Raw genomic sequence first — 19,064 nt, 5'->3', positions numbered from 1 at the left:
TTTCATTCATTTATTTTCTTGTCGGCTTCGTCCCTTTATTAATTTGGGGTCGCCACAGCGGAAAGAACCGCCAACATATCCAGCACGTTTTTCCGCAGCGGATGCTCTTCCAGCTGCAACCCATCCATACATGGACACACACACACACACAACGGACAATTTAGCCTACCTAATTCATCTATACCGTATGTCTTTGGACTGTGAGGTAAACAGGAGCACCCGGAGGAAACCCACGCAACATGCAAACTCCACACAGAAACGCCAACTGAGCCGAGGTTCGAGCCAGCGACCTTCTTGCTGTGAGGCGACAGCACTACTATTGCGCCACTGCCTCACCCGATTGAATTTGTCTATCATTTGATTCAACTTGTTTACAGTATTTTTTTCATTCTGTGCTGAGGGTAAATTTACACCTTACTTATGAAATTAAGTTTGTTTTTTTAAACTTAAAATAAGGTATTTTGAAGGAAGCTTAAAACTTTCGTAATATCTGTGGATGTCAGCATTCTTCAAAATATCTAATTTTGTGGTCAACAGATGGAAGAAACTCATAAAGGTTTGAAATCACTTAATGTGAAAGAATAGTGACAAAATCTAAATTTTTAGGCCCACAATACTTTTAAGATGAAATGCGTATAAAATCAAGTTTAAACCTGATTAACTTATTTAAAAAAACGCAAGAAACATTTAACCTTGTCATGACTTTCAGGGGTCAAAATAAATATATACATAGATATTATATATATATATATATATATATATATATATATATATATATATATATATATATATATATATATATATATATTCTGAAAGGGACTATATATATGTATATATATATATATATATATATATATATATATATATATATATATATATATATATATATATATATATATATATATATATATATTATTGTCCTAAAGTTACATCAAATAATTCAGATTTTTTTTTTTAAATATAAATGTTAGTGCGGCCCTTAAAAAGCTTTTTTTCATCATTAAATGCGTTTTAAAAGATCCATTAATTTCATCATTTTACTTTACAAATGCCGTTTGTGGTTGTGAAAATCTTCTATATGTTGTTATAGTTTTTATATTTTTTAAGTCTAGAATCTGAAACTAATTAAAATGAACACTGTCACCTTACAGCAAGAAGGTCACTGGTTCGAGTACCATCTGGGCCAGTTGGCATTTCGTGTGAAGTGGATGTTCTCCCCATGTTGGCGTAGGTTTCCTCCACGGTGCTCTGTTTTTCTCCACAGTCTAAAGACATGCGCTATAGGTGAATTGAATAAACTAAATTTGCTGTAATGTATGAGTGTGTGTGTGTGAAAGTGCTTGGGTGTTTCCCATTACTGGGTTACAGTAGGAAGAGTATCTGCTGCGTGAAACATATGCTGGAGTATTTGGTGGTTCATTACGCTGTGGTGACCTATCAAATAGAGACTAAAACGAATGAAAATGTATGAATGAATGAAAAATTTACTGAACCTTAAATTATAAGTCAACTTGCTGCACAGCTTTTTTTGAGTTAACTCATTTTTAACCCAAGTACTGCACCTTGCTCAATTTGTGTCAGCTAAAATAAAAATCTCTGCAGCAAGTTGCCTTACAATTTTAAGTTGAGTGAATTTTTAGTTTACAGTTTGGCTATAGATCAAAATGTTTCTTGTTATGCTAGTCTTATGTTGCTACAAAAAAGTTACCTTTTAAGAGTTAAAATTTGATTGAAACAAAAACAGTATTGAAATAAAATAAGTAAGTAAGTATGAGTAAGTAATGGGGGCAGAATTTTCATTTTTTGGTGAACTGTCCCTTTAATCTAGATCAGAGTTGCCCAAACTAGGGCCTGCAGGCCTAAATTGACCCATGGTAATGTTGAAGAAGAAAAATTAAGAGGAGGAGGATGGTTTAGAGATTTCTTATTTTAAGTAACCTTAGTAAACTTATTTTTGTTTGTTTGTTGTATTGCTACAAAAGCTACAAAAAAAAAAAACTGAAATATGAAATGTTTCAATGAAATGTTGTAATTAAGTCTTGTTGTATATAAGATTATTATTTTTTTTTTAATGTACGTACTCTCACCCGACATAGAGAAGAATGCATCAGTGAGCAAATAAAGGCAAAGGAAGATTCTGCAGTTGAACTCCACTTTGTTATAAATGATTTATTTATTATTATTATATATATTTTTTCATTTTAATAAGTTATCGTTTAGAATTTTACAGCATTAGTTTTTTTTTAAAGTAATTTAATTAGTTAATTTAAAAAAAAAAGTAATGTTTTCAAGGTATTTTTAAGCCCAATGATATTTGTTTTTTTCCCTTCATACAATAAAGTTTGGACACCCCTGATTTAGATGTTTTAGACTGAAGTGTATTTTAACTCTGAGACAAATGTCTATGCGATGTAGGTGTGAGAATAAGAGCAGAATACAGTGCAGTCGCCTGCTGTGGCATACAGTAGTTGATCACAGTTAGCTGAGAACTGAACAATGGACAGCTCTGATAAAAGACTTATCACTTACTCACCAGAGAATGCAAACTCACACACTGCGTTATAACATCCCTGTCTTGTTTTGGATAATGCTGGAATAAGCTTCCACCTCACATTAGGCTCACTCCAACTTGTTTTTAAAAACCTTTTAAAATTGTATCTTGCGCCCTTTACCTTTTGAAAGTTGAGTTTTTTTTTTTTAGGTATTAGTTGTTATCAGTTGTTATTAGCTGGGTGATTTTTTATTTTAATTAGCATTGATTGTGTGTTGTCAAAAAATGTGCTATATAAGTAAATTACTACTTGTTCTTACATGTACACTACTGGTCAACAGTTTGGGGTCTGTTTTTTTTTTTTTTAAAGAAAATTATTCTGCTAATGAAGGCGACATTTAATAAATGTAAAAAAAAATGGTTAAATATTTATAAAAATTTAAAGTAACTGCTTTCTTATTGTATGTAGTTTACTCTCAATGGATTACTCCATACATTATTGCTTTTAGTAATATTACATAAATAATAATTAATATTGGAGGATCATGTGCCTCTGAAGACTGGAGTAATGAAGCTGAAAATTCATCTTTAAAATCACTAAAATAAATTATTAAATTCTACAGTATTTTGAACAGTTATTTTATAGTGCAATAGCATTTTACAATTTTTAATGTATTTTTTGCTGAAATAAATGAAGCTTTAGTGAGAAGGAGAAGCTTATTTTAAAACATGTAAATATCCTACTGACCCCAACCTTTCGACCGGTAGTGTATACAAAAAAAAGTGTGACCAACAGTGGGTGTATGCATTACAAGTAATGCAAGTGACAAAATAATATTAAATTTTTAAAGTAATGAGTAAAGTAACGCATTACTTTAAAAAAAGTTATATTATTGAAGTTACTTTAAAAAAGTAATGTGAATAACTTTTTATTTTAATTATTAGCTTTTCAAAAAGTTAATTGCTCAATTAAAATGAACGTCGTTCTGTTGAATCACACACTCAATGAAAGATTGTATTTATTATTTTGAAAGCATCAAAGAAAAGGAAAAAGAGATTGTCTCAATGGACAGCGGTTTTACATAACTAATCAGACATTAATCTGTTTATATGACACGTGTAGCTCTGAGATCAGGTTGTTCTCAGAAGATAACATTATCCTAATTGAGCATTTTAAATGTATTTTTTAAGGTAAATGAGAGGGTATGTTATACAGTGAATTGGTAATTGCAGAGCTCCTCTGTTACAAAAAGAAAAACAAACCCTGCAAGTTCTGAAAGAGATCAAGCCTCAGCCAGGTAGAAAAAATAACACAAAAGTGCAACCCATGACTCACCATAAAAAGTAACTATAGTGCAATTAGTTACTTTTTTGGGAGTAACTCGAAATTGCAATGCATTACTTTCAAAAGTAACTTTCCCCAACACTGGTGTCCAAAGCTTGAAAAAAATCACTGATGTATTTTATTATTATTGAAGCACATTGAGATAAAGCACATTGAGATTACAAATCTCTTTTAAAAGAGCATCCTGGCCAAGATTAGGCAGTATACGGTTTAACAAACAAACAAAAATAACAGGTAATAGCATTCATCCATCAAAACAAACATACAATCATAGTTTAAAACTATTCAGAACATCTACAGAATTGAATATATGAAGAGTTCAGATGCAAAAACTTCTAAATGCCATCTAAAATGCCCTCCTAAAATGAGGATTTTTCTTTGCTTCCTATATTTATGTTCAGTTATTTAATTTTAAAGCCAATGAATAGAACATGTACGTCACTATAAAAGTAAAATCACTGAGTTCACACAGAGGAGTTGGAGAAAAATGCAAATTTTAGAAGAAAATATTAAATGGCATTTAGAGATTTTTTCATCTAAACTCTTCATTATTGAATTTTAACTCTTAAAACAGTTTGATTCTATAATGATGTCTGTGGCTCCACATTCATTCATTCATTTTCCTTTTGGCTTAGTCCCTTTACCAATCCAGGGTCGCCACAGCGGAATGGACTGCCAACTTCAACCAGCTTGTTTTTACGCAGCGGATGGCCTTCCAACCGCAGCCCATCCCTGGGAAACATCCACACACACTACGGACAATTTAGCCTACCCAATTCACCTGTACCGCATTTCTTTGGACTCAAAACTCCGGAGCACCCGGAGGCAACCCACGCGAACAGGGAGAACATGCAAAGTCCACACAAAAAAAGTCAACTGACCCAGCCAAGGCTCGAACCAGCACTACCCACTGCGTCACTGTCTGTGGCTCCTCTCCCATTCAAAAAAAATTAACAGTAACTTCAATACACTGTATGAAGCCTTAATTACAACTATCAACACCATATAGATCTCAGTGTGTAGGTATATGAATTAACATTCATCTTTTACAGAAATGATCAACTCTGTTCACAGTTCTGTTCAGTGGTGGACTTGTGTGTTCTTTTAAAGGGCGGAGTGCCATTGTATTTTACTAATGAGGGCTCTGTAAGCAAGAAGTCCCAGTAGGGGTCTTGTAATCCTGTGTGTGTGTGTGCGTGTGTGTTGTGCTGACTGACTTCTGTTTGAGGTTGAGGCGTTGGAAATACATTCACACGTGTGTGTCCACTTCGAAAGACTTTCAGATGGAGGAGAGAAGAAGACTGTGTGAACTGAGTACTGTAAGCTTGTTATCTGATTCTACCCACTGAGCCAATACAATACTTGTATACAATGGTTATTTAATGTACTCCATCAGACAGCACTGTATGGAAGTGGCTGTATTCGCAATTTAATCGCTACGATTTTTTGACCCCCCTTTTAGGACTTTATCAGTATTGCTTACTATCTATCAAATAGCTTTTAGATATTTTATAATGCTGGTCACTTTTTATTTTTGAAGAGTGTGGTATTATACTTTCTCTTGTCCCGTATTGATCCTACCGATGCAACACATCATGCATTACCCAACTAAATTTTAATCTGGATCCAAATAGGTATTGAGACTTTAACATATAAACAAAACAAAAAATATATATATTTGTGCTCAATTTAAACATTAAATTTAGTAATGTTCAACCTAATTTGTTTGTTTAAAGTCAGCTCATATACACTGTTTTCAACCACTTACCTTAAAACATTTTGTCAATCCAATGAACTATTTTTTTGTAGTTTGATGCTGTACCCTGTTTGCCGATTCTCAGGAATTGCCTGGTCATACACATTCTTTACCTTCTGTCCCATATCAAAATAACAGCAGTAAAATGTTATTGAAACAATAACCCAAGATTATCACTTTTAGAAATAAATAGACTATAAGACAGTCCCTGGCCTAGTTAGATTACATGTGACCCTAGACCACAAAACCATTAGTGTAGTTTTTTATTGAGTATATACATATATATATATAAAATAGACTATATTTGGCTGCGATAAAACTATTTGAATTTCTGAAATCTGAGGGATAATACAAATTCGGTTGGTGCTATTTTCATGAGTAAGGTGTGCATCTTTAAATTTCCTAGGACAAATCTATAAGATCACACTTGCAAAACCTCTAGCCATTCTTTCATGATTTCAGTGTAGTAGCATTATAGTACATAGTCATTGTTTCAGAACACAAGAGCATTGTGATGTGTAATTAATTAATATCTATATTTAAAAATTTAAATAAAAGTGTGTTCAAAAGAACACATCAGGTTGTTTACTTATACAAGCAAACATAACGTAAACATTATCAGACAACAACCACACAAGTTGAAAATCTGTATACATAATAAATTCATTGCTTAAGGATAAAGATCATTTGAATTAATTGATAAACAAATGTATTACTGAATGATAAGAAATGCACAATCAAAAGTTTGATAGTGTTATGAAAGGCTGATTAAATATATAGCCTACGTATGAAACTTATTTTGTGAAGTGAAAGGGAAATTTTGTAATTCTGAGTATTGAAATATTTGGGAAAAGGTGCACGTTTTAATGTAAGTTCTAAGAGTTTTGAAAATGCTCCAGTTAGGCCTATTTGTGAAAATTGCGTCAAATCTAAATGTAAGTTTAGATGCATTTACAATAGGAAATTTATAAAATATTTTCAGGACACTAGATAATTTATTAATAGGATTTGAGCCAAAAAAGAGGCTCAAATCCTAGGCTTTTTTTATTATTATTATATTATTATTATTATTATTTTTTTGACTCATTGAGAGTATTTTTGGTTATTGCAACTAGTTTTGTGTCCCAGGGTTACATTTACCTGTGAATTAACTATAGGTCTAAAATCATAAATTAAAACAAAAACAATAAAATATTTCCTAATAAGGTGTTTTGTCGAAATGTGTTGGAGGCTGAGAACCAGTTCATTTAAGCCTTAAACAATTAAAAAAAAATTTATTTATTTTATTTTATTTTTTGGACTTCGAAAAACAACCGAAACTAACATTATTGTAATCACGCTGAGTCGCTCAAACTAATTAACTAACACCATTATCACTCCTAACTACAGCACAGTCACACGTTTTATCCTCAGATGTGGATTCCACTCGTAAATCTAACAGTTTAAAAAAGTGTGACCAAGGTTTACTGAAAAAAAGGAATCATTTATTAGTGTAAGCATTAAGACACAAAAGACGCATGTTTATTGGTATAGTGGCCATTTCGCACAATTCATATGTAAATTATGCATTCTGCAAAGTGTATTCCCATTTTGACATTTAAAGACAGGAGGTTGTTGATTTGAGTTTTGGTTTATTTTTTCTTAAGCTTTTTTAAAATGTCGTTTCTTAATTTATTTGGACGTAGAAGCCGCAGTTAAAACAGAGCAACTAAATAAGCTAAACGCCGTGTGTTTAAGATTTGTAGATTTTCGTTTTTGATAGGCTATATTTAGGTTAAACAAAATCAAAAGGTCCCATAAATCGCGTTCATATTATTTATATTATTCTTATTGCCATGCTGTTCTTGTATAGCCTAATATGGTTTTACTTTTCAGATAAGCAAGGCTGAACAGCTTTTCATCATAATCATCAGAAGATCGAATTAGTCTCCAATTAACAAATACTCAATCATGTAGGTCTCGTGAGGCAAATGATAAAGCAAGACGCTCGACTTCAATTCGATTAACTCCAGTATCATTAGACTGTCTAACATGCATTATGCTCAGATCGTATCGATTAACGACCAGCCCTCTCTTAGCTTTGTCAAAGCCAGGCCACAGGTTTCGCTGCTGCGCCATGAGCCAGACCGCAAGATAAAATCTAAACTTTGATCACTGCAGTCATTGAATTAACTGCGCGACTATTTCTGATCAGACGAGTCTGTGTTTAATCAAGGTGTCAAAGCTTTTCATGATTCTATTACGGCTGCAAAAGCTGACTGCTGGAGGGTATTCATTCAGCTCGTATCTCTCACTACACACGGGCACAACAGGTGCACCAGACTGCAGTGGCAAGTCTGTGAGCTGTGTTGCCTGTTGTTGAAATTTTACGCCAGTTGCACTGAAAAAAATGATGTCTGCAAAATCGTTGCAAACAATTTATGTGTTAAATTTAAGCAAACAAAATAAACTTAATGTTTAACTCAATTTATTTGTTTAAATTCAACCCAAAAATTGTTTATAATAACTTTCCTTTAAAATAAATTGTAAATCCGAGGAATCATCACTTAATATTTTTTTGTTGTGTTTTGGTTTATTTTAAATCTAGCCAATAAATAAATAACATCTCTCTCTCTCTCTCTCTCTCTCTCTCTCTCTCTCTCTCTCTCTCTCTCTCTCTCTCTCTCTCTCTCTCTCTCTATGCAGAATTACTTTTTTTGAAAATCGAAAAATGTTGAAGGTTTTAAGGGTTAAACTCACTAAGCACTTTAAAAACAATTTGTTCAAAGTCCTTATTTAAAATTTATTAAAACAAAATTCTTAAGTTTTTATCGATAACTTAATTGTTTTATATCTAATCCACTTAAATTAGAAAAAAAAAAACGGTCAAGGTAACTTAATTCATTTGTGTGGGACGACATGAAGGATTTGTACAAGCGTTTTTACAGTGTGTGTAGGCTATGTTCTGTGTTCTCTGTTTTACTTATGGTCACTTGGTTTGTTTTTTTTGATAAACATTAATTATCAAGGACTTTGGCATAGCTAAACAGTCACTTTATCAAAACATCCCTCGTATTGGCTACAATAGCCTCCTGGAGAACAAACATTTTACGAAGGGTTGAAATGAGATTTCTCGATTTATTCATGTCATTGCATAGTGGCCAGTGTCCTGTGGGCGTAGCTAAACATAAGTTTATCTGGAGAAGGTTCAATGCAGCACGTAGTCTGATGCTATGTGATTTGATAGGCTTCTGTATGCGAGAGTAAACTTCTCCTGACCCTTTTAGAAAAGTTGAAAAGATGTGTTTTATTGTTAAATTAAATTACATATTAAATAAGCACAAACAAGCCCTTACTATCTGGATCAGGCCATGCTTTTATTAGGGGCCCCACAGAGGAATGAACCGTACATTAAAAGAAAATTCCAGAACTTAATATCAGTCAAATTTGAACTAAGCAAGCAAACAGCAACTTCAACCAACAATTATTCATTGTTTTTTTTTTTAGACTTTGTTAAAATTTTGACTCAGTTAAATCAGTTTAACTGTTCAAAATGTGTTTCTATTGATTTATAAATTATTATTATTATTATTATTATTATTATTATTATTATTTTTAAATTGTATTTCGTTTGCAACGAAGACATAAGTTTTATCACCAAGGTGAAACTTCTCACGCTTCACACCTTTAATCCACTCCTCCGCGCCCCCATTGGTCCACAGCCATTTTAAAGCCTCGATCTTTGAGCTGGACCAGGACGAACTTCTCATCGGACGCAAAACAGCATGTATCTCGACCGGATGCTCCCTGACCTTGAAATGAGACACACCACAAGGATGCCTGAAATTCAGCAGTGCCACTATTTGCAACATCAGAACGACGAACAGCGCAGGACGGCCCACTGCCCCGCGTCGGGCCCATTAAGCCCGGTGTCTGTCGGGTCTGAATCCAGCTGCTCAAGTCCCGAAGCGAAAGCGCCCGTGGAAACTCGAGTAAGACGCCCTTTAAACGCGTTCATCATCTGGACGAAAGAGGAGCGCAGACGCCTTGCGCAGCTAAACCCGGACCTGGAGAACACTGACCTCAGCAAAATACTTGGTGAGTGGAAAAACTTTAACTTGAGCTTTATTAAAAGCATCCTATTAGGGCAGAAATGGTCCAGTGTACATTGTTTAGTTATTATTAGGATAGTTTACACAACAATTTAAAAGTAAAAAGAAAAAACTCACACTCAAGTGGTTATCTTTTATGCATGTCTTTTTTTGTTGAACACAAAATAGGATGTTAAAAAAAACAGTTCACATGCAAAGTAAGAACAAAACGCTGTAAGGTCAATAATGACTTATAGCCTACTTTTCCACATTCTTCAGTATATCTTCCTTTGTGTTCGACAGAAGAAACTAAAAGAAACAAGTGAAGGATGAGCATGAGAAGTGGAAAAATTTTTATTTTTGGCTGAACTATCCTTTTAAGACAAGAAAAGAAGTTCTAATAACTGATCTTATATTGTTTAAACTAAAACTTTTCGTATTGTTATTTTTTAGGCAAGACATGGAAAGCAATGTCTCTGGCAGATAAGCGTCCGTACATGCAAGAAGCAGAAAGACTACGGATCCAGCATACCATTGACTATCCTAACTACAAATACCGGCCCCGTCGACGAAAGTGCAACAAGCGGAGCAGCAAGATGCCTTCAAGTGAGAACGTCAGCTCTCCAAATGCCACCTTTGATCTCAGCTATATGTTTCAAGGTCAAGCCCCTCAGCGGCCCTACAATCAAATAAACTCATATAGGCTTCCCCACAATGGGTTTTCATTTGAAAACCACTCTTCATCATACCACTTCGAGGCAACATCATCAAGTGGAAACGTGTTTCATGGTGGCGCGACTTCACTGAACTTGTCTACTGTGCATCTGCCACGGTCTGCTTACTCAGAGTCACTATTGTATTCACAGCATTCTGTCCAGCAGAGCGCTGTAGAGCTCCATGATAGGTGGGGAACGGAGGGTTGTGCGTGTGTGCTGTGTTTGGGTGGACCTTCTCTGGAGTTTTATCTAGAACAGGTGAGATCAGACATGTTGGACCAGCTTGATCGCAGTGAATTTGACCAGTACCTCAATCCAGCACAGACTTTGGACCACAGCAAAAAGTGAAAACATTTGATGAACACTTGAATGATGACTGCTGCTTCCATCCAGATTGCTGCTGATTTTGTTTTTTGACTGAAACAATTTCTTACTTTAACACAGGTACTATTTGTATGATAACCATAGATTATTTATAATATCTAATGCAAAATATTTGCTGACATACAGTAAATGTAATGATAAAGTTGTTAACTTGACCAGTTTGTACTGATTTTTTTTACATGTGAAAAAATGATCTTTCAAATGATGTAAATAAATGAATATGTCAATACATACATCACTTTAATTCTTTCAATTGTTGTTTGGAAAATGGATTCATCAATAAATATTAATTATAAAAAAAAACTATTAAATAATAGCAATAACACTATATATAAAATAAATTCCTGAATACAACTTGGTGATCATAACCCACAGTCTACTTATTAAATATTTTTCAGGCAACAATCCCACCACTAAAAGTCCAAAATAAAAACTATTTTCCTAACTCTTACTTAATATGCCTATATTCAGTGCTGGATATGTTTTTAATTGTAGCCTCCTACTAAGTACTAATAACAAACATATTGTCTTGGAAATAAAATATAAACAAATAAAAATATTCACAAGTAGCAATATTAATTTGATGCAATGTTTAGTTTGTCTTCAGTCATCTTGGTTTTAAACAGACATTTCTGCATTGTAATATTGATTAAACGGGTGGAGGGTGAGACTCCGTGAATTAATGCTGATTTGTAGTTTAATGGCAAGATCAACCAAGCACACATTCATGTGTAGCTCTTTCACATTATCATGAGTATTTTCATCATCCAGTTTTTTACTGGGGTGCCAGGTTTAAGGGTCGGGCTGTCATGTAAAATCTTAAAGGTTCATCCCTAAGTCAGAAAACCTGCACTGATTAGGATTTTAGTTCTTTGAATTGCCTGCAATGGAAATTTGTTTATCATTGGTACAAAAAAGTTTTTTTTGTTCCACTTTTACTTTTCATTTATTTGTATCTTATTATATATTTTTATTTATTATCACATAAAATAACAAAATATTTATTCATTTATTTATTTGATAACTTATAAAAAAATATTTATATTTGGTTTCATAAACAGTAATTGGTAATTTTGCTGGGGTTCCCAGGGTTCCCACACTTTTCAAGGACTTTCAAGAACTTTTTTAAAGAACCATTCATTTTAAATCAAGTACCTGTGTAATTTATATAATGAGCGTATGTAGTGCCATAAAAGGTCTTACTGTTCTTAACATTTCACTTGCACTTATAATTTACATAAAAAATGCCAGAATAATTATCAAAAATGTTGATCGTTTAGAAAAGTCATGTTCAAAGAACTTTAATAAAATTTGTTGAATTCAATACTGCTGAGTCAAATGTGGTTACTTATTTGTCAATGGTTATTGTACAATATTCAACATACAATATTAAGATTGTAAATTTAAGAATTATATAGTTTTTTTCTGTCTTTGACAACTGAGTACATTTGTTAAAATAAAACTATACACAAATTTAATTTCAAATTTACTTCAAGCACTTTCAAGGACCTGTGTTTGTTTTTAAGTACTTCCTAAACCTTGAATCCATATGTCTAAAATACTTTTAAATACTTTCAAGAAGCGTGGGAAATCTGTTTTAATCACTCCAGTTAATTTATACATCATATATTTAATTGTTTAAATACTGATATATTGGTCATATTATCTAAGACTTTAAATATGTGTGAGAGCAAAAATAAAAATAATAAAAAATTTGAGCAAAAAATAACAATCACAGATGGTCCAAACTATATACAACAAGACTTACATTTGATGAAATTGTAAAAATAATGCTTCAAAGATTATGGGTGACATTTTATTTTACAATGCCCTAGTTCCAGTGTATATTTTTAATTAACTATGATCTTACAATATGATTATAAATAAGATGAGGGTTTGTTTAGTTGCATGGCTTTATGTATGATGTATATTAGTGTAGTAATGCTAATGTGTAACAAGTACACCTCAAAATAACTTGTTACCAGATTATATTTCTCTAACACCTATATTGTTGGTGTTGGAGTTGTTTTTTATCCATTTTTTATGTTCACTGAGTAGCCTACAACAATTTTAAAGGCGTAGTCCTGTAAGACAGTTTGAAATGGAGAAAGAATTACAGCATTCAAAAATGTTTAATGATGCAGAACTGATATTGAAATAAAATTACTTTTCAAATAAATTTTGAATGTTAGTTCAGTGTATTTAGCAGCTTTTTTCATGCAGTTTTAATTTCATGCAAAACGATCTTCATTTATGTGACCCAAAACTGGTAAAAATAGTAAAAGTTTATTTAATGAGAATGAATTTAATCAGAATTATGCAATCATTACACACTATAAAGGATGCACACTGTATAAAATCTGGCATTTGTAATATTGATTCTGAACTGTTGTAATATTTGTTCAAAATATGGAATTTTCTTCTCAGAAATGATCCTGTTCTGATAAGCTGACCGCTCCAACATTCCAGGAATGCTTCGGACGTGTTAATATTACTTGAGTGGAAAATTCAGTATGCATAAAAGAATTTTGAAGTATTTTGAAAAAGGGAAATGAAAAAAAAAGATGTCCGAACAGAATCAAAATTTAGACTGGCCTTTTAATGATTATGTGTCTAATCACTTGATATGGAAGAAATCTTCATAAGATATTTAGATGTACTACACTTCCTATTATGGCCTCAACAGAATAGATGTATTCAGTCAAGGACTTGAACTGACTTGTACTTTGTGTATTGTGGTGCTTAGCATTAATATGTTGCTAGCTGTACTACATTGTAAAATATGACATTACCTGTTACCAGCAGGTGATGACTCAAATTGAACACTGACTTAGATGTTTTTATGAGAAATTTGCTAAAGCCTGAAATGGCAAAACCTACAAAATATTAGCAGGAAACAAATGTTTGAGTTCTTGTTGGATTTAAGATTTCAAGGACTTTTTTATTGTTGTTGTCTATATTGGGGTGTTACACTTGCCTACTGACTAAAACATTATAAAAACTTGATTGTCCTTGATGCAGGACATGTTACAGTTTTTCTTGTTTGCCTTGATGCAGCCGTCAACTGAAATTCCACATTTTCAAAACAGTTAACACACAGGCCTAAACAGCGGCCTCATGGTCAAAATGAAACATTATGCTTGCAAAATGCACATACTGTGTCAAAACATTTAAAATATGCAACAAAAGCTAGTTTTACCTTCAAACAACACAACTTGCAAACAAGTATATGAGCTCTTTCAATTAATTATTAGACAATGGACAACAAAAAACAAAACACAAAACTCAGTGTGAATTCTATTTGGGCTGTCAAATTTGCCTTTTTGCAAAGAATTGGATCCAGAATAAGAAATGCTTTGATTAAACTTATATTGAATTCATGACATTTTTCAAACTGTGGCTGAAAACTGAAATAACGTTAAAAAAAAATTAATAAAAAAAAAAAAAAATAAATATATATATATATATATATATATATATATATATATATATATATATATATATATATATATATATATATATATATATATATTTTTTTTTTTTTTTTTTTTTGCAGAAAAATGAAAAAAGTAATAAAATAATGTAAATATTAGAGAAAACACATGTCAACCAATATACAGTCAAATCTATTGGGAGTATAGGACATAGCCACTATTGACCTCCTCCAACCATGCTGACACAGAACAACACAGACCTTCCACCATTTTTAATGTTTGCAGACTGATTGCTAATTGAAGATTTGTGTGAAGGAGTGTCAAACCGGTGCTTCAGTGAATTCATACTGATCTTGGTAGTTTCTAATGGTTAGGAATAGACAGTTTCTGTTTGGTTACCATAGCTAAAACAATGAAGATTGGACTGCTTAAATGAAATCTGTGTTAACTGTTTGGAAAAATGGTGGGGAAAATGTGTCAACCCAATGAGAAAGGGTTTACAGATTTGCAAGACCGGTCTTCTGCTCTTGGAATAGTGATAATGAAAATGAAGTGGAACCTAGTTTAGTTAACCAGGTCAAAGCAAACAAGAAAAACTGTAAGTCTAATCAACAGATCATTCTGACATTGCATCTAATTAAGCTCTGCAATGAAAAGTACGAGGCACAGACCCTGATAAATGTTCTGCTGGTTTGAAAAGTTTGTTACAAACTTGGAACAAAAGTAAGTGTCTGGCCTGAAAAATTACAATGTATGTACAATTTATATTTTAATGTACACATGGCTGCTGTGTGCATGCTGGCATTCTCAAAATATAAACTTTAAAGTGCATGTGTGCTACTTTAAATGCAACAATGTGTGTGTGTGTGTGTGTGTGTGTGTGTGTGTGTGTGTGTGTGTGTGTGTGTGTGTGTGTGTGTGTGTAAACAAACAATATGCATTCTATAGAATGTGTAATAAAAGGTCTTAACTTTAATAAAGCGTAAATTATACTGAAGCACATTATACACACACTGAGAGCTAAATTTAATCATATGCTGTTGTTTTATTTTATCATTATAATGCACTAATCTAATGATGATTACTATAATGATCAATCAGCTAACTGAGCATCTTTTGAGTAATGAACTGGATTTTTCAGAACTATTTTTAAAGAAGATTCTGTCAAAGTGACAGTAAAGAAAATGCATCAAAAGCTTTTGATTGTTTAATTCTGTCTGTAACTAAATTAGTAAAGCGAGACCAGGAGGGTATTGAGTTATGTGGCATGGGATTGTGGCATGTTTTAATTTTTAATTTTTGGCTGATTAAAAGCTTAGTGGTTAGCACTGGCACCTCACAGCAAGAAGGTCTCTGGTCCAAGTCCCGGCTGGGCCAGCTGGAATTTCTGTGTGGAGTTTGCATGTTGTCCCAGTTTTTGCGTAGGATGCCAAGTTCCCCTAGTTTCCCCCTGTCCAAATGGATGGAACTAAATCCACCGTGTTGTATGAGTCTGTGTGTGAACGAGAGAGAGTTCCCAGTTCTGGAGGTTCACAGATTAGTGTACTCTCTGTGCTGGGTTGCAGCTAGAGAGGGCATTCGCAGCATTAAACATCTGAACAATTCACTCTGCTGTGGTGACACCTGAAAAATCAAAGACTAAGCAGGAATGTCTGAAATGGATTTTTGAAGTGGACTTGTGTGTAGTGTCTAAAATGAATCATTCTGTGAGATGATCCTGCAGTTGTGTGATTAGTAGTTAGGTTGAATCAATGATAGTTTTCTTTGGAGTGTATTTGCAGTTTCTGAGCAAGAGCGCCCATTGGCCTTCAGAGGAGATTTACTACTGATCACAGAGCTGTGCTTCCTGGACAAGAATTGCAGCTTTTAAATTATAATGTCGAATTCATTTCAATTTATTAGCAGCTCTACTCCAAAACTATTCATTAGTTTAGTATCTGTTAAACACATAAATTAATTTGGTAATAACCAAATGATTATTTATAACTCTTGGAATTGTCATAAACAAAGTGAACTGGATAACGATACTCTTCATGCTATTATTGACTGAAGACTAATGGTGATATGCTATTGTGTGCAAATATCTAAACTAGTGCTGTCAATCGATTAAATAAAATGAACTAATTAATCACACTTTTTTAAATCAATCACGATTGATCGCATTTTTAAGACTGAAAATTGTAATTTTGGCTATTTGAATGTAAAATTAATGTAAACACAAGACAAAAACTATTTAAATTAAAAAAAACAATTGTTTATTTGTATTTTTGTTTAACTTGTAACACAGATTTCTTCATGTAAACAACATACCAACAATAAAGCATCAAGATCCTGCTTGACAGCCATATTTACTACAGAAATAAAAACAAAGGCATGTTAATGCCATTTGAATTTTAAAACAATCAATGCCAATAAAGAAAAAAAAGTATTTTCATTTTGCATTCTAAGTGGATTGCAAAAAAATGCCAAAATACAGGAATTACAGATATGGAGAATAATAATAATAATAATAATAATAATAATAATAATAATAATAATAATGGTGATGGTGATGATGATGATGATGATAATGAAAATAATAATAATAATAATAATAATAATAATAATAATAATAATGAAGTATTGAATACAAACAATTGTACTCATTGCAGGGCTGGACTGGGACAAAGAAATCAGCCCTGGCACTTTGGGCTAGAGCGGCTCACTACATCAATCTAAATGCTCCCCATCTGTGCACGCCCTTGAATATGTTTACCAACTTCCATTCAATAAAAGCGCAAAAGCCATATATAGGAAATAACGAGAGTTGACAAATTAAAAACTTACATTTTTTATTTATTTATTATTATAATAAAATTAAAATCTACACTGGAAATGTGGGTGCCTGTGTGTTTTGAGGGAGCCTAATAAATAATGAACATAATGAAAATTGCTTGCTGACGCACACATTTAATGTTGATTAATAAAATAAAGATAAATAATAAAAGCAATGTATCAGAGACCCTTAAAAATGTTTAACTCAACAATGAAACATCAAATGTAGGTAAAAGATTTTTCATTGTCAATCAAATGAACTTAAACAATTGAGAAATGCAACAAATATTTGTTTGGGCCCGAACTACAAAACTAAATGTAAAAAAAAAAAGTTGCACAGATTGCACACTAGTTTGGTCATGTATAAATATCATTATAACCATATTGTATAAATATTATTATCACTATAAGCCTACATCATGCTGACAATCAAAAACACTATGTCATGATATCGCATGCGATTGTCTTCTGACCAAGTGCATCTTAAAATACATGAATGACCCTCCTTATAGAGCTTAAGAAGCAGACATTTTTTTATAATTTGTAAAACAAAGACTTGCAGGTTAAGGAAACAGCATAGGAGGAAATTGCCGCGGGCCAGGGTGCAGATAAAAAGAAAAAAGTATATTTATATGGACAGATAGAAAGGTGACTAGATAGAATAGACAGGAATATATTGATCTGTGCTACGCTGCAGAGTGCAGACGCAAAATTCAAATGCCTGCTTGCCGTTCCTGCTATACCACGCGTGAGAAACAGGCATGACTCTCGACTATTTTGACAAATACATTCCTATGTTGCACGCTACACAGAGCCCAACATGGAAGTTTGAGATTGGGTCAGCCCAATGTCAATAAAGAAAAGAACCATGGGCTGCAGATTATGTCACATGGGCCGCACAGTCACATTGACTGTAATGAATGTGTGTGAATGAGTGTGTATAGATGTTTCCCAGTGATGGGTCGCAGGTGAAAGTAAAACATATGCTTGATAAGTTGGTGGTTCATTCCGCTGTGGTGACCCCAGGAGCACTTGGTAATTAAAAACAGGTGTGTTTGATCAAGGTTGTAGAGGAGGTATGCAGGAAGGTAGATTAAGGAGGTAAATAAAGCTTATTAGTTTATAAGCTAAACTGAACAAATCAGGTTTGTGTTACATTTCACTTAAACCTGCAATGTTTATTGAAGGTTAGTTAGTGTTATTATGCACAATTTAGTATTGTATATTAGGCACAATTTATTTTTTCAGGTTTAACATGGAAATCAGATTTTCTTTTAGGGCAATGATAAAATACACTTTAGATCTCAGCTTTTAGCACTTCCTCTGCTCAGGTTGTGTGTTTATTTAGTGTGTGTATGTGGGTGGAGAGAGGCCAGTATGTGTGTCTTTGATCTCGCTGGTATTTTTATACTCCAAATAACCTTAACTGTGTGTGGTCTTAACATTTACATACAGTACAGTGTTAATGGCTCTGTCTTGTGTTATCTTGGATATTACATATATTCATATCTAAACTCTACCCCAACACTTTTGGAGTATAATGAGAATGTAAAAGTAGGAACTAGGCGTATGTTAAATGTAGGTTTTAGTAAAGCAGTTACATTTACATAAAAAACAAGTATAAACATATGGTTTATTCAAACATTAGCAGAAGCACAACTCTACTAGAATTTTTTTTCAAAAATGTAATAAAAATATGGGAAATTTGAAAATAAAACAGGGATAAGGTAATTTCTCCACCAGCCTGTCTCAGTCAACTTAATGTGATGTTATTAATTTTGATGTATTTGTTTTTGTTCTGTTCACAAAATCACTACATATTGTAAGAAAGACTTGAAAAGCATTACAATTAAGTTGCTCTCACAGTTATTTGACATGCATTCATTTATTATTATTTTATCATTTATTATTTATTTATTTATTTATTTATTAAGTGATATTTATGTACCAATAATTGAAGTCAGAGAGTTTACAAAAAAGAAATGCAAAAACAACAATGTAAACCTAGATTAATGTACTGTAATACAGAAATGGGTGCCCAAACTGCACTACAC

General features: G+C 32.8%; 2 protein-coding genes across 3 annotated transcripts in view; both read left to right on the top strand.

Annotated features, from left to right (window-relative positions):
- Positions 1 to 19,064, top strand: part of LOC110439952 (transmembrane protein 236-like) — a 766,382-nt gene that overhangs the window by 172,026 nt on the left and 575,292 nt on the right. The window lies entirely within an intron of this gene.
- On the top strand, positions 9,343 to 10,995 carry sox32 (SRY-box transcription factor 32). Its single transcript, NM_131851.1, is given in 2 exon segments — positions 9,343 to 9,669; positions 10,116 to 10,995. Coding segments are annotated over 2 exon segments (924 nt in total). The 5' UTR covers positions 9,343 to 9,356; the 3' UTR covers positions 10,727 to 10,995.

Source organism: Danio rerio, chromosome 7 (assembly GCF_049306965.1).
Source record: "Danio rerio strain Tuebingen ecotype United States chromosome 7, GRCz12tu, whole genome shotgun sequence".
NCBI lineage: Eukaryota > Metazoa > Chordata > Actinopteri > Cypriniformes > Danionidae > Danio > Danio rerio.
The sequence above is the reverse complement of the archived record's forward strand: the minus strand, read 5'-3'. Positions and strand labels throughout refer to the sequence as shown.